Genomic DNA, 14,816 nt, shown 5'->3' on the forward strand with positions numbered 1-14,816 from the left:
GGATTGTCTGGTGTCACTCAGATTATCGCACACCAGATGTTGTGCCTCATTCCAGGGAGGTACGCCAAACCTGACTGTGGGTTGACTACCGGATTGTCTGGTGTGACTCAGATTGCTGGGCACCAGATGTTGTGCCTCATTTACAGGGAGGTACGGTGAACCGAACCTTTGGTTCCTTGTGACCGGATTGTCTATTGCAACATGGATCAACGTGCACCAGACGTTGTGTATCACTTCCCGTGGAGTGCAGGGTCAGCTGCACCCCCTATTCACTGAGCGGTCTGTCTTGCCCTCAATGCAGCAAACCAACTGCTCTCTCGTCCCCTGGCCCAATGAATTCGAGTTGCCAGGTAGTATCACTTGGATCAGGCCAGGGTGGTGAGAGTAAGGGACTGGGCTGAGGAACACTTCAGAGAGCAATCGGAAGCAGGTCAAGAGACTGTGTAACCCCCTGTGCTTTGCAGAACTGGGCTGGTGCTGTAAGGTGAATTGAGGGATCTCCTAATTGAACTGGGACAGCCTCTAGCCACTGCTGCTCTGCATAAAGTGGGTGAACCTCCCGAGTGGTAGCCAACACCTATTTATCAACTGTTGCCTGGTTACCCTGATAGTGACTACAGCCTTCTCCCTTGGGGCCCTGACTAAGTGTTATCCGGCCTTAAACTGATATAGTGAGGGGTGTTTTTATTTTACTCTATCCTGTGGGCAAACTAATGGAGGGGGTAACTGGGAGGTAAGGGAGGGATTGTGCCACAGGTTCAGCATTCATATTATCAACTGACCTGCCAGATTACTTTGCCGAGTGCGTGTGCATGCAAGTATGCTTCTTACGAACTTGCCGATATCCTTAGCACTGCGTTACTGTGTTGTGTGAGTGCAGGAGAGTGTGCTGCATGAGAACAGTCTGCTAATAGTTGCACCACACAGCGGTGTTGTTTTACTAGGTTGTTTCATCACCTAATGAATACACCGTTTTGACAATGGTTTGACCCGTGAGGCCTTGGACCACAGTGCTGACGAAAAGTGTTATATATTCCTGTGTGTACACATTCCTGATATCGTTGTTACCTGGGTTGCACCCTACTAATGTGTGAATTTGAATTGTGTTATTTGCTAGGGTAGGCTCAGTTCTGACAATGTATTGCACTGCATAAGGGTAAAATTCTTCCCAAGTGTGCATATTACTGATGTCATTTTAACACTGTTCAGCCTAGTACTGCTAATAATATTTCCACATATGATTTATGCCCAGAGATACACGATGTTCACGTTGTGTTCATTAATGTGCGTGTTGAATACAACCTTTATTTTCATACACCATGTGTGAACGCTCTTTTGTGACACTCAGTGGCCGATTCCGATCTCGCTCAGAAGGCCACGAACGCGATCCGCCTGGAAAAAGTACGAGCCGTACCCGTGTTTTCCGCCCGACTCGTACAGCTGTACGAGCGAGCAAGTACGATGCGAGCAACGTGAAATTCACCAACGAGTCGTTTCCGGGTCTGAACTGCTCTGTACGTCTCGACCGTAAGTAATCCGTGCCATGCAATGGATGCGATTTGCGACCGAGCCAGTACGATGCACGCGTCGGACAGCCGGTGCGAGATGAAGTTTCCGGCTCGCAAAGCGTCCGGGAAGTTGCCTTTGGTGTTCCACGTCAGACCCCCTGTCACCCGTAGGCTTACGACTCGGACACAGGGGGAGACCCAAGGGTCTCCCCAACACAGGCATGTTGGGTGCGGATGGCACCAACGCATACCCACTGTAGGGGGCGCCTTGTGCGAGACTTCTATGGGAGTCCGACCGAACCGAGTCCGGCAACATGCGGCCGCATCGTACTCGCTCGGTCGGACTGCAGGACTCTGGCTTGGTCGGAAAACACTCCAGATCCGGCTCGGTCAGAGAGCTTTCCAACCCAGATCAGAATCGGCCCCTCAGTGTATTTATTGTGTGCGAGTGCTGTTCAGATGTTTTACACATTGACTCTGTGATATGCCTGACTGCTCAGTGCCCAGCTACCCAAGGGTGAGTGCAGGTTATATAGTGAGTGTAATCACCAAACCCTGACAGGAGTGGTAGGTTTTGCCAGGCTTGGGCACTGCATAAGCCAACCAGAAGGTACAAGTTCCAACAATCACATTCACAGATGCCCTGGTGTCTATGAAGGTGACCATTGGAGTGTCTCTTACATGGATGGTGCACATAGGTTAAGGTCGTCTCTTGCAGCTGTGTCACCCTGCAAAGGAGATTACAAATACGTTGCTTGTCATCTTCATCATCTTGTTGAGCACCTGCTCCTTGGTGAGAAAATGTTAGTTTCTGCAGTGTCTTCCAGCTTGAGCTGACGCAGAGCTGCCGTGGTCCTTTGGGATTATTAATTCCCAGGCCGTTGCTTCCCACGGCACACCTTGCAAAATGGTTGGCTTTTCCGCACCTCGAGCATGCCTTTCCTTTTGCAGGGCACTTTCTTGTGTTCTTGTGCCATAGGCCACAGTCGCCACTTGGTGACCTGGTGTTCCCTCTCAGCTCCACCGGCCCTGAGCACTTCTGTATAGCATTGACCCGTTCTTCTTTCATGCTTGTCACCTTCTGAGTCGCTGTGGTGGAAGCAGATTTGGAGAGAGCAGCCTCCATTTCTTCTGCGTGACTGTTTGATAGTTCATGCAAGCATGCTAGGATCAGAGTCTCATCGAACGAGATGCCCGGTTGTCTAAGTATGAGCCGCCGTAGTGTAACTGACGTGCAGCTCTGTATGATTTGTGCACGTATCTCCACATGTTGGTTGATGCCAGTGCACGTGCTGGGCAATTTTCGTAGGCAAGTATAAAACATGTCGTGTGCTTGCCCTGGCCCAGTTTAAAGCATTCGTAATCCGGATTGAGGTGCGGAATATTTTACCAAACATAAAACATTGTTGTACAAAGGTATAAATGTGTTATGCAAGTACCGAAACCTAATGAAAGCATAGATACATTTATTACAGCTTTAAAAGTTTTGACTGTGAAATGTGAGCTTGTGAATTTCACCTTGCGATTAATCAGAGATCAATTTATTGCTAGGTGTCATTCTAAAAAAAATCAAGAAAGACTTAACTTGTAAAGATCCTTCATTAAACAAAACTGTCAAGATTGCAAAAAGCGTTGAGTGTTCATTGGAAGATGCAAAACAATTGGAGGTGTCCTTATTGAACACTACTATATCAGGTGTAGTATCCAAGAAGCTGACTTTAAGTCAAAGTAGTGACAGCAAGAAACAGAGTTTCGCAGGTGGGGGGAAATCCTTCATTCAAGCCAAAACCGCCAGTCAACCAACCACCAACCAAAAAAACCAGCTGTTACGGGTGTCGCTCTTTGTCACGTGTATCGTCTTTCAAAAATTGTTCTGCTGTTAATCAACAATGTAGACATTGTGGAAATAAGGGGCACTTTTTTAGAGTGTGTTGGGGAGCAAAAAGAAACCACATTAGTTGTGTATTAAAAAAAGTGAAGACCATGAGTATGATAAAGAGGATAGTAACATGGAGCATGTGTTAGTAGTTAAAGACACAGATGTTCAGAATGGTAAACTGATTGCCGATCCTGATGTTGATGTTTTGTTTGAGGAGGTTAAAATCAAACTTCTGGTGGATACAGGTGCACGCATTACCATTGTTTGTCAAGACAAATTAATTCAATTCTGTGATAAAAGCTTGTTGCACCCACCTGATGTCTTAACAGTAGTCTTTGAAGGGAGTAAAATAGACCTACTGGGATATTTTTGGGCTTCCATTGGAGTATTGGAGGAAGTCATTCAGGGGAAGGATTATGTGGCTAAGAAAGGGATCAATGTTCTTGCCTGGGCACACCTGGGAGAAATTAATTCAACCATTAAACCTGGTTGGGACAAACCTGTTTTTATCGACAAGAGAGCTATTAATTAACTTATGAATACTGGCACCATTATGGAGAATTTGGAATAGTCATTGAGATACGGTCAGTTTAAGAACAATTACAGACTGCACCCACACTAATAGAGTAAAGCAAAATGCAGTACCCATTAAGCACAAATTGCACAAAATACCACTTAGTGCTAGGAGAGATTTATCAAAAGCGTTAAAAGATTTATCTGAATGAGGCATCATTGAGAAGGTGAAAGCAACACTGTGGCTTTCCCCTATATTTCTAGCCAAGAAAAAAACTAGAGACTTAAGAATGTGCTTTGATTTAAGAAGTTTGAATGAAGCATTCTGGGTTGATAGCTTTCCATTACTGAGGATAGAGGACTTGGTATCCAAAATTGGTAGTTCCAGCTGGTTAACAAAACTACACTTAAACGGTGCTTACTATCAGGTAGAATTAGATGTTCAGTGAAGCCATCTAATAACATTTGTCACCCCTGATAATGTTTTTCAATCTTGCAGTTGAACTTTTAGGCTGGCATTGGCAGCAGACTTTTTTCAGAGATTAATGTCAGAAATGTTCCAGGATACTCCTTATGAAATCGTTTTTCAGGATGACATCTTAATTTCTTCCAAGATTGTGGTAGAACTTGATGCTGTTCTGGATGACGTTTTGAGGATTCTAGAGAAGAGGGGTGTACCTTTAACAAAGGACAAATGTATTTTCAAGAGTGGGGAAATAGAATATTTAAGACTCATTATTTCAGACCAAGGTGTGAAACGCAAACGTGACCTAGTTAGAAGAATTGTAGAACCTCTCCAGCTCCAAAGAATAAAGAACAACGTATGTCCTTCTTAGGCATGTGTGAATTCTATGCCACATTTTTTAAAGACTGTGTCAGAAATACAGAATGTTTTAAATCATTTTTAAAAAAGAGCTGTATTTGAATTGTCAATGAATGTGAAGAGGTATTACAAAACATGAAATAGAATATTATTTAGGGTTCACCATTTGTTGAAGGGAGGAAGACCGTTGTGAAGATGGATGCTTATGAATATGGTTTAGGAGCTGTATTGTCACAAAGTGAAGGTACACATGACAACACTATAGGTTCAAGGACTTTATGTACAGTGGAAAGTAAATATTCCATAGTTGAAATAGAACTTCTTGCATATGTATGGAATGTAGAAAAATGTAAACAATATTTGTGGAGAAGAGCATTTGTGTTGAAAACTGATCTCTGACCATTAGTGGATATTTTGTCAGGAAAAAAGGTGAAACGCACTATTGGGAATGTACAGGGGTTTGAACATAAAAACCAAGCTCAAAGATGGAGCTGTACCAAAAATGTGTAAGGTGTGGAGTATTCCAGTTTTATTATGAAACGACATGTCAACAAATCTGCAGATGTTCTGGAAAGTGTCAGAAGAATTATCCATTGAGGGTGGAAAGGTAGTGGGGGAGAACAAATTAGTACTTCCTGAATGTTTTAAACATTGGATATTTTTTACAGCCCATACATGTCATTTAGAATCAACCATTACCAAGAGGAGGATAAGAAGTGATTTTCGGAGGCCAAGAATGGTTGGTGAAATTGTGAATATGTAAAATGTGTGTAAGATGCAATACTAGAGATAAAGTACTAGTCACATAAGAAGTACTTGAATCATTTGTTCCCTCACCTAGTAGAGCATGCAAATATTGGGGATTGATATGCTAGGACATTTTTATATATTACCTCATAACATGAAATATTTTATTTTTATAATTGATCATATTTGCAGGTAGCTTAAAGTAGAACCCATTGGTTTTCCCACTACCAAAAGTGTTATTAATTGTCTTGAAAAAAATGTATCAAAGAAGACTTCCCAGGAGACATTTTAACTAATAGCGATGTGCATGTGGAATATGAAAGAATGCTGTAAAATTAATGAATGGGTGCTGGAGGAATACAAAAAGGAAGAGAGTTGTGGTGCGGGTATCCTTGTATCGTTTGACATCAATGATTACACCATTGTAAATGTGGATGCCAGTGACACTGAAATTAGTGCAGTGTAATCACAAACAGTGGGATCTTCTGAAAACTGTTGTATTTGCTTCATGCTCCTTGACTGATGTTGAGCGTCATTATTCTGTTATTGAGAAGGAGACCTTGGTAGCAGTTTGGGCTGCAGAATATTTTAGGACATATATGTGGGAAAACAAGAATATTCTCCGCACTGACCATATTCCATTGGGCAGAAAAAAGTTCTGCAAGGCTTGCAAGACTGGCTTCTATGTTGCAAGAATACAATTTCGTTATTGAATGTATACCAGAATTGCAGCTGGATTGGAAGAGTGTGGATGAGGAAGGGGTAACCATGTGTGCATGGGAAGGAGCTGTGGCCAGGGTGGAGGATGTGGTGGAGTGGAGTCAGGGAGCTGTTGACAAATCAGACTGGTCTTGTGCCAAGGAGAATTATAAAGTGTTGAAGGCAGTTTTAGTTCGTTCTGATAAAGAAAAGGTGTGAGAAGACAGAGCACTTTACCAAGTGTGTTAAGGCCATTCAACAAATTGTTAGATGAATTGTCTACAGTAGCTGACCAAATCAAGATCATTCCACCCAATGGTGTACGTAAAAGATTGTACGACATGGCAAATGAAAGCCATCTTGGTCAGACAGTAACTAAGAAAAGGTTAAGAATTACATTTTAGTGACTGGGCATTGATAGTGCTGTGGTAGTGCATAGTGGTGTGGTAGCATGGGTTGAACGGTCTACAATAACCAAACTCCACACATTCAAGAAGGCTGGACACCTGCAAGGACAGATAAGTCTCAAATCTGATGTTATAATCCACTATCTTTGTAATACAAATTAATATGCTGCAATCTGAAGTAGAACCAATATAATTTTCATTGTTTTCCCTTTTAGCTCACGGCCTGTTGTGAGATTCAACATCAATGCTGTGTTCGCGCCGTCTCTTGTGCCCATTATGTCTGACCACAAGACCATGGATGTGCAGCTGTGCTTTGGGATAGAATCTGTTTTTGAAAACATAGGTAGGTAACATGTTCATACATAGAGATTGTGTTTATCTAATGATTTGTATTCCCTTTTGAAAACAAACTGTGTAGACCAGTATTTATTGTGCACTAATGGAAGTGGAACTTTAGGCACAGAAAAGTGGAGTAAAGAAACTATTTTAAAAAAAGGGCATTGAAAGACAGAGACAGAATTGCATTGGGACACAGAAAGAGAATAATAGTAGTAAGACAGACGCTGTTTGCCACTGGGTAAATTTTTCGACTGTAAAGCTGACACTGACTCAGTCTCGATGCTTTATATATGTTGTTAGAAATGGCCCTTTTTTGCAGTTTCTCCCAAACCTTTTTCCCCTTTTTGGTGAATTTGTTTTTTGTTGGTTTTTGGACTCTGGGCACTTTACCACTGCTCACCAGTGCTAAAGTGCATCTGCTCTCTCTTTAAAAAGTGGTTACATTTGTTTATCTACAATTGGCATATTTAATTTACTTATAAGTCCCTAGCAAAGTGCATTACATGTGCCTATAAATTAAATGCTACTAGTGGGCCTGCAGCATTAATGTGCCACCCACTTAAGTAGCCCTTTAAACATGTCTCAGGTCTGCCATTCCAAAACCTGTGAGTGCAGTTTTAAACTGCCATACCGACCTGGCAAATTAAACCTCTTGCCAGTCCCAAACCTTCTTTTTTAATACATATAAGCCACTCCTAGGTTAGGCACTGAGCAGCCCAGAGGTCAGGGTACAATGGGGCAGATTTACAAGCCCCTTGCGTCATTTTTGTGCCACCGTTGTGTCACTTTTTGTGACGCAGCATCAGCGTAAAAATGCGTCCCATTTACAACGTGACGCATCTAGGGAGACACATCACGTTGTAAAGGCCTGCGTCTCATTATACCTGCGTCAGGTATAATGTATGCAGAGTGCGTGTTCCAATGCAAAAAAGTCTTGTAGTAGTGATGCAGTGAAATCTACAAGATTTCACTGCGCCACTTCTAGGATGGCACTGTGCCAAATTCTTATGCCTGCTTGAAGCAAGCGTAAGGAGTAACGCAGCACAATGTGGATAGGCCTCCCCCTGCATTGCTGCAGTTGGGTCGTGCTTGCGACACAACTCCAGCAATGCGTCACTTTTGCGTCAACAGATGCATCCGAATTTATGACGCATCTGTCAATCCTTGCGCCATGGTGCGCCGTTTTGTAAATACGGCACATCCATAGTGGCACAGGGAAAGTGACGCATCTTGACAGATACGTCACTTTCTTGTAAATCTGCCCCAATGTATTTAAAGAGCAGGACATATATTTTTACATTTTACATGTCCTGATAGTGTTTTCACTACTGCAAGACCTGTCTCTCCCATAGGATGACATTGGAGTTGCCTTATTACGTTTTATGAGAGTGATATCCAAATGGAAGAGAAGACCCCTTCAAGGTTGGTGTCCCTGGAATCACAATTTAAAATCCTAACTTATGATGAAGTCGGATTTTAAAGTGCAATTATGAAAATGCCACTTTTAGAAAGTTGCCATTTTCCTACTTTAACCATTTGGTGTCTTACACATGTCTGGGGTGGGAGACAGTTGGGCTTCGTGTTCTCCCTAGACAGCCACACACAATGGGATCTTAGGTGTGACTTGATGGGCCATCCTGGCAGGATGGGAGGGAGGAGCTGGACACAGCCTTACTTACACATGAATAGACTGTGTCCTGTCCACACACAAGGGCTGCACACCCCTCTGTAGTGAGTCTGGAACCAGGGCAAGAAGGGAGGGCATACGTGCACTTCAAAGGCTTTCTTTGAAGTCTCACCACTTCAAAGCCACCTGAGGTAGGACCTCAGACCCCACTACTTCAGTACACTTCTGGACCTGTGGATAGTATGCCAGGAAGAAGGACTGCTGTGCTGCTGAAAAGACTGTGACTCTGCTGGATTTCTGCTTGGCTGTGTTGATCTGCTGCCTGCTGCCCTCTTGCCTGGGTGAGAAGGGCTAGAGGTGCATAACTTGAACTCACTACCCAGAGTGACTCCAAGGGGAACTTGGCTGGCCTCCTTATCTGTAATCTCAGGGACATAAAAGACTTCCAACCACCCTGCTTCTGCACCCGGACTCTTCCATCTGTGACTCTACCTATCCAAGTGGTGCCATCCCAGTCCTGGACGCTTGGAAGTGGGCCTGAGGTGCTTGCTTCAGCAGAACCGACGCATTCTGTTGAACTGACTCATCCCCACTGTTGCATGACTCAGAACCCGAGCACCACCCCTGTTGCTTAGATCAAAACCGGCTCATTGCCTCTGCTGTGTGGATCGACACTAACGCATTACTGCTGGTCTCTGGATCAGATCCGATACATCACCTTCGGAACCACCACTGCACGATGCTCTTTCCAGCGCAGGGCCCTCGCATATCTGGCATTGGCAGCCTCAATAACAACACAGAGCCTCCGCATCTCGGCACCCCACTCATTGGAGCCGACTCATCACCGCTGCTGAGCGGATAAGGACGAGAGCATCGCCGCCACTGCATGGATCAGTGCCGGCTCATTGCCTTGTCTGCACCATGCATCCCTAATGTTGACGCAACCAAGATTAAGGTACTTTTGTTTAGTGGGCTTCGCTGAGTCCCTGTATCCGGCCCACGCTCTATTGCAGTCAGTCTCAACTTTTTACTATGTCCTGCTCAGGCGTGACCAGATATCCCAAGTAAGTGCTTATTGCTTCTAAGCGTTATTTTACAGTTTATTAATTAAAAATTCCTAACTCAGGTTCTACATATTGGATTATTGTTGTTTTGGTCTTGTTTTACTTCTTAAAATATTCTCTGTGTTTCGAAACTGGTGTGGACTCTTTTTGTGTTGTGTTTTCACAGTTTTTACTGTTTGCAGTGTTGCACAAATACTTTATACATTGCCTTCAATTTAAGCCTGACTGCTCTGTGCCACAGTACCAGAGGGAGAGCACAAGTTAATTTGGGGATTGTTGGTGCTTTAACCTGACTACGATCGTGGTTACTGCTTGACCAGGGCTCACACTCCAGTCAACCAGGAACTCAATTTCATACACGTGTTGAAAGTACCCATCTCAATGGAACCAGAAACTGCCCTAGTAGCCGAAGAGTGGGTGGGCATCATCCTAAAGTGCCACAACCTTAATGTACTATTGCACTGTAAGTGTTTAGGGCTGTTTTGACAGTCAGTTGAGCTAGATGCACGATGTATTGCTTACTATTGCTTACAATTTATACAGAGAGGGTATGAGTTATCCCTCTGCAACCATTGCCTCATTTGGAACAGACTTTTCAGCAATTGTTGAGACATTGTCAATCACATCTTAGCTCAGCCAATAGGAGTGTTTCTTTCTCACTGTCATGGTACTAGCTGGTTAATGAACCATTTCACTTTCTATGGAGTGATTGCAGTGCATTCAGTACGTAATTTGAGCTGGTGGTTGCCAGGGGCGGCACGGGCACTCTTTTCAGGCCACCAGCACTCTTTGTTCTTCTGTGTGCACAATTCCAAAATTAAATCATATCTGTCATGACAAAACATACCTACAGCCCCAAAGATTCGCAATGCCTGCTCTGCCTTATTTTCCCCTGCCCAGGTACATGCATGAAAATAGCATTGCTTAGACTGACACTGAGAGTTGATTGGGTGATGAACACGTCATCAGTATGAAATGTGCCACCTCAACCTGTCCTAATTACTTGATGAAATTAAAGTATTCTGAGCAATGATACTGGCTGCTTTCATGGGATAGTTACATATGGGCAAGCCATTTCACTTTTGGTTTGGTACAGCCAGTGAGGGCTTGGCCTTTTGTCACAAGCCAGATAAATCTTGGACCAATCCACCTCTAGCGAGGTGGGGCAGTAGCAGCCACTCTGTGGACTAAGATCTCCCGCAGCCAGCCTGGTACATCACAGGCAGCCCACAGAGAAGGTGCGGTGGAGTGGCACGCCACCCCGACTACCACAGCACCTCCCAACTCTGAGTATCGACTCTTGGTACTGTAGAAGGGCAAAGCAAATGACAGGCGGATGTGTAGTGGTTGGATCAGGAACCAGTCAGGGCTTTAAGTATGATAGATCCTGTGGCCAGATTACACACATAGTAGTAATTCTAAACCAACTTTGGCCCTATCGGCCCTATTTTCAAGTCTTCCTTAACTTTACAGGCAAAAGTATTAATCAATTTCTTAACAATGGCTAAAACACCTTATGGTAATCCATGTTAGCAATGCAGTCCCTGGTCACACTTCACGTTTTTTACTTCATCTTGCATTCTGTAAGAGTATTAGCATTTTTCCAGCTGTTGTGCTTCCCTAGTTTGTTTTCGTGCAACATATGCAGGTGTTGCTGAAGGGTACCCTGATGTGGGATTTTAGCGCCTTGCCATTATTGCCTTACATTATCTGTGAGCTACAGGCATGGAGCTGTGTGTATGAATCCGAGTCAGTAGACTGCACTGATTGTTGGTCCTTCCTTAACTCTTCACTCCCATTCATTTTCACCCCCTTACCCATTGATCTCGGGTAATGATGTTTCATTGTGCATTCCATGGGCAGCAGCAATGAGCAAGTGGGAGGCTGCATTTTCTGCACGGCCAAGAGGTACAGTGGGGGAATGTGCTCTGTTGAAGATAGATGTGCTTTAGAATCTACACCCATTCACAAATGTGTGGGGTGATCCGAGTATGCGACCACCATGCACCTCTTTTGCACCAGATTTAGAGACTTCCTTCCGTTACTCTGCAGTTTATTCTGATTTGCAAAGCACCCAGAATATCTCTGTGTCGTAGTGGTAGTTTCTCCCGTCTCCAATCTCTGAAGTGCCCTCCATTTGAGTGTATCACCACCTCCTGGCACCTCACCTGTCATTTGAGCAGGACAACAACCAGCAACTGGGTCTCCCCAGGACCACAACTTTCCTCGTGTCCCCGCCAAAATAGCAGAACTTTGGCAAATACCACCGGCAGTCACTACCCCACTGCCAGAAGCTTGTCAATCTTAGCCACCTTGCTGGTGGCTGAAAGCTGCTAGGTGCATGCCCTCCAGAGATTACCAACCTGTGGGATGCTCCACTCGACACTTCAGTGCAAAGCCTGGATTTTGATGCCAGTGTAATGTTCGGAGAAGTTGGAGACAGCACAAACCCAATTCAATTCACATTGATGTGCCTGCCATCTGGACTGTGATGATGTAGTCTATTATATGTGATCCACACCTCATATTAGTGTATTCCACATTTTTGTTTTCACCTATTGCTTGTTTTCTTTGCATTGAGAATGCTGGGAGCACACAAGTTGAGATAAAGTCTGTGCAAAATTTGTGTAATTAACTTTTTATGTAACAATACAACATTTCTGGAAAATGATGCACAATTTCACAAAATGTTAATCCATCAATTAGCGCCATGTTTTAACATGAAATGTATCATTGCATCAACTTTTTAAGCGATAACCCACTATGTGCTAAAAGAAGTAGAACAAACCAATAATTGTGAGCAATAGGTGCTTATGTTCTGGTTCTTTGTGTTTCACTGTAATTCTCAAAATTACACAAATTACGTCGGCATAATTTAAATGTCTACACCTTACCTTTTATTTTCCTCCAGCCAGCCAGACAGAGAGGCCGAAACACACAGGGAGGCATGGTTATGGACTGGTAATTTGATGGGCTCTTGCAGCTTAATTTAGCCTAGATTGCTGAGACAAGACGTTTTAAGGGAGCTCGTACTGGTATATGAACTGTGTTTGTGTGTGCTCCGTTGTGTGACATAAAAGAAATTCACCCTCTGAAGTGAATGTAAAGCAAAGCAGACTCTTCTTCTGTTTTCTATGTATCCTTTCCTAATCTCTGACAGAAGTCATACATGTTTGGGTGTCAACAGAAGCCTTCAGATAACTAAATGTTTGACCTCTCAGAAGTCAGCTCAAAAGTCTCTGAAGAAATTGCTTTCTTACCCTGAGGGCTCCACTGATCCAGAGCTCTCTGGACTGAGCATATTGGAGAACAGGAGTAAAATGGAAAATATTTCACCATGGAGTCGCATGGGAATCCAATGCTTCCCTTACACGTGAACCCGAGGTTCTCAGCAGCAGAAGTGCTATCTATGTAGTTTGAGGTGTTTCCCAGTACCAGCAGCCTACAGTAATATACACAAAATGGTTGCTAGCTGCAAAGGCCTGAAATAGATATGAGCACAGTCATCATGTTGATGGCAAACATGTTGTTGCTGCAGGATTCAGGGTCCAATTTGTGCAGTTCTCTTCAGGCGGATTCTTTGTTCTAAGGTGTGGTAGAACACGCTGTAAAGTAATTGACCCTAGGCCCACATACCAAGTAAAATACCAACACGGATACTAGTGTGGTGGGTGCATAAGTGGCCTCCAATACATGCTCCCAGACTAGTTTTTAAATGGGTCACCTGATTGATGATGCCTGTGTTGGATGGGTGTATGTAGTAAGTACTGCCCCTAGGGAGGGGTTGCAGCATGGCATATCCAGCAGTACTCCACATTCCTCCCAAAAAGCAAAAGAATGGGCCACCTTGTGGAAACAAAACAAAAATAAACTGGACACCACTTTGTCCATCTGTCTATAGAGTCAATCAGCAGGACAGCTGCGGACATATGAACTGATAAAGCTGGCTGCAACAGAACTTCTCTGCTCACATTCATAATTTAACCCGAGTGATTCCGGACACAAAAGCTGGCTCAGGGAGCCAGGAATATTCTGGCTGCATGGGTCCTGTTCAAGACCCGCTCTCACCCCAGGGATCAGAATGCAGGCACGGTTATGAAAGTAGTCGCTGGCTGACTGTTTCTTCCGCTTCACGGGTGCGTCTTGTCTGTTGGTATAGCAAGGGTGTCAGACTCCACTCCGGTTGTTTGATGCTCCATGGGTGGCAGTGATGACACTCTAGTTAGGGCCGACACAATGGGGCTTGCTAGCCGTGTGGTGAACCTGTACGACAGGTGGCTACAACTTGCGGCGTACTCTCGGTTCTCCCGTTGGGGTTGGGACAGAGACTCAGTTTGCGTATGCTTATGGCTCACTCACAGTTCTCCCGATTTGCTGTCACCAGCCTATTGTTGTTTCTACTTGGTGGCTTGTTCATGTAAATAGATGTGCTTCTTCAATTGCCAGGGTCTTCACAGGTGTGTCTTCAGGCCTCGCCCCTCTTGATCTTCTCTGTTTCTTGGCTTGATCAGAGGTCACATTTCCTAGTGGGATCCGGCAGGTCACACTGACACTTCCTTCTCTTCTTTCACCTCGGTGCTCCAGCATGCACCTTCTTTCCAATGATGCGGTTGAGACTTCTCATTGCTAGAGACTCTTCTTCTGGGTGCACCAGCATGAACCATCTTCTGGACTATGCTGGTGAGACTTCTAGTCTCTTGGGTCTCTTCTCCTTCTGGATGCAGTGGCATCAACTTTCTCCATGGCTTCCCTCACCAGATGCTGCGCTGGATCTCTTGCAGGCTCACCCAGCTCTCCTACCAGCTTCCCTTTAAATAAGTGAGCAGGCCACCGCAACTTCTCCGCCAGATGGCAGTGTTAGAAGGTGGGGGCCCCAGACCACACCATCTCCGCTGGCAGCAGCATCCTGCTCAGTGCTGTCCAGTGCATGCCCTTATTCCAGAGGAAACCCCCTAACATGGCATGTAATGTGTGGAAGGTGGTCTGAGGTATACTCATCAGCAGATTATGAAAATAAGAAGGGGAAGTAGCACCATCTTCGACAGGGACACTCTTCCGTGAGAGATGAAAGGCACATCAGAACACCAACTGGGGACTGAGAGAGGCAATGGCTCTTGTCAGATTGCCATTATGATACATGTTAATCCCCAGGTACTTAAAGGTGCGTGACTCCCAGCAGAGTGGATGCGTGTCCACTACAAAGTGCTGTA

General features: G+C 44.5%; 1 protein-coding gene across 1 annotated transcript in view; it reads left to right on the forward strand.

Annotated features, from left to right (window-relative positions):
• ITGAE (integrin subunit alpha E) overlaps nucleotides 1-14,816 on the forward strand; it is an 847,690-nt gene that overhangs the window by 612,344 nt on the left and 220,530 nt on the right. The window contains exon 18 of the mRNA XM_085649316.1: nucleotides 6,792-6,919. Within this exon, the coding sequence (XP_085505442.1) occupies nucleotides 6,792-6,919 (128 nt within the window). The remainder of the gene's footprint in view (nucleotides 1-6,791; nucleotides 6,920-14,816) is intronic.

The sequence above is a fragment of the Triturus cristatus genome, chromosome 3_2, assembly GCF_964204655.1.
Source record: "Triturus cristatus chromosome 3_2, aTriCri1.1, whole genome shotgun sequence".
NCBI lineage: Eukaryota > Metazoa > Chordata > Amphibia > Caudata > Salamandridae > Triturus > Triturus cristatus.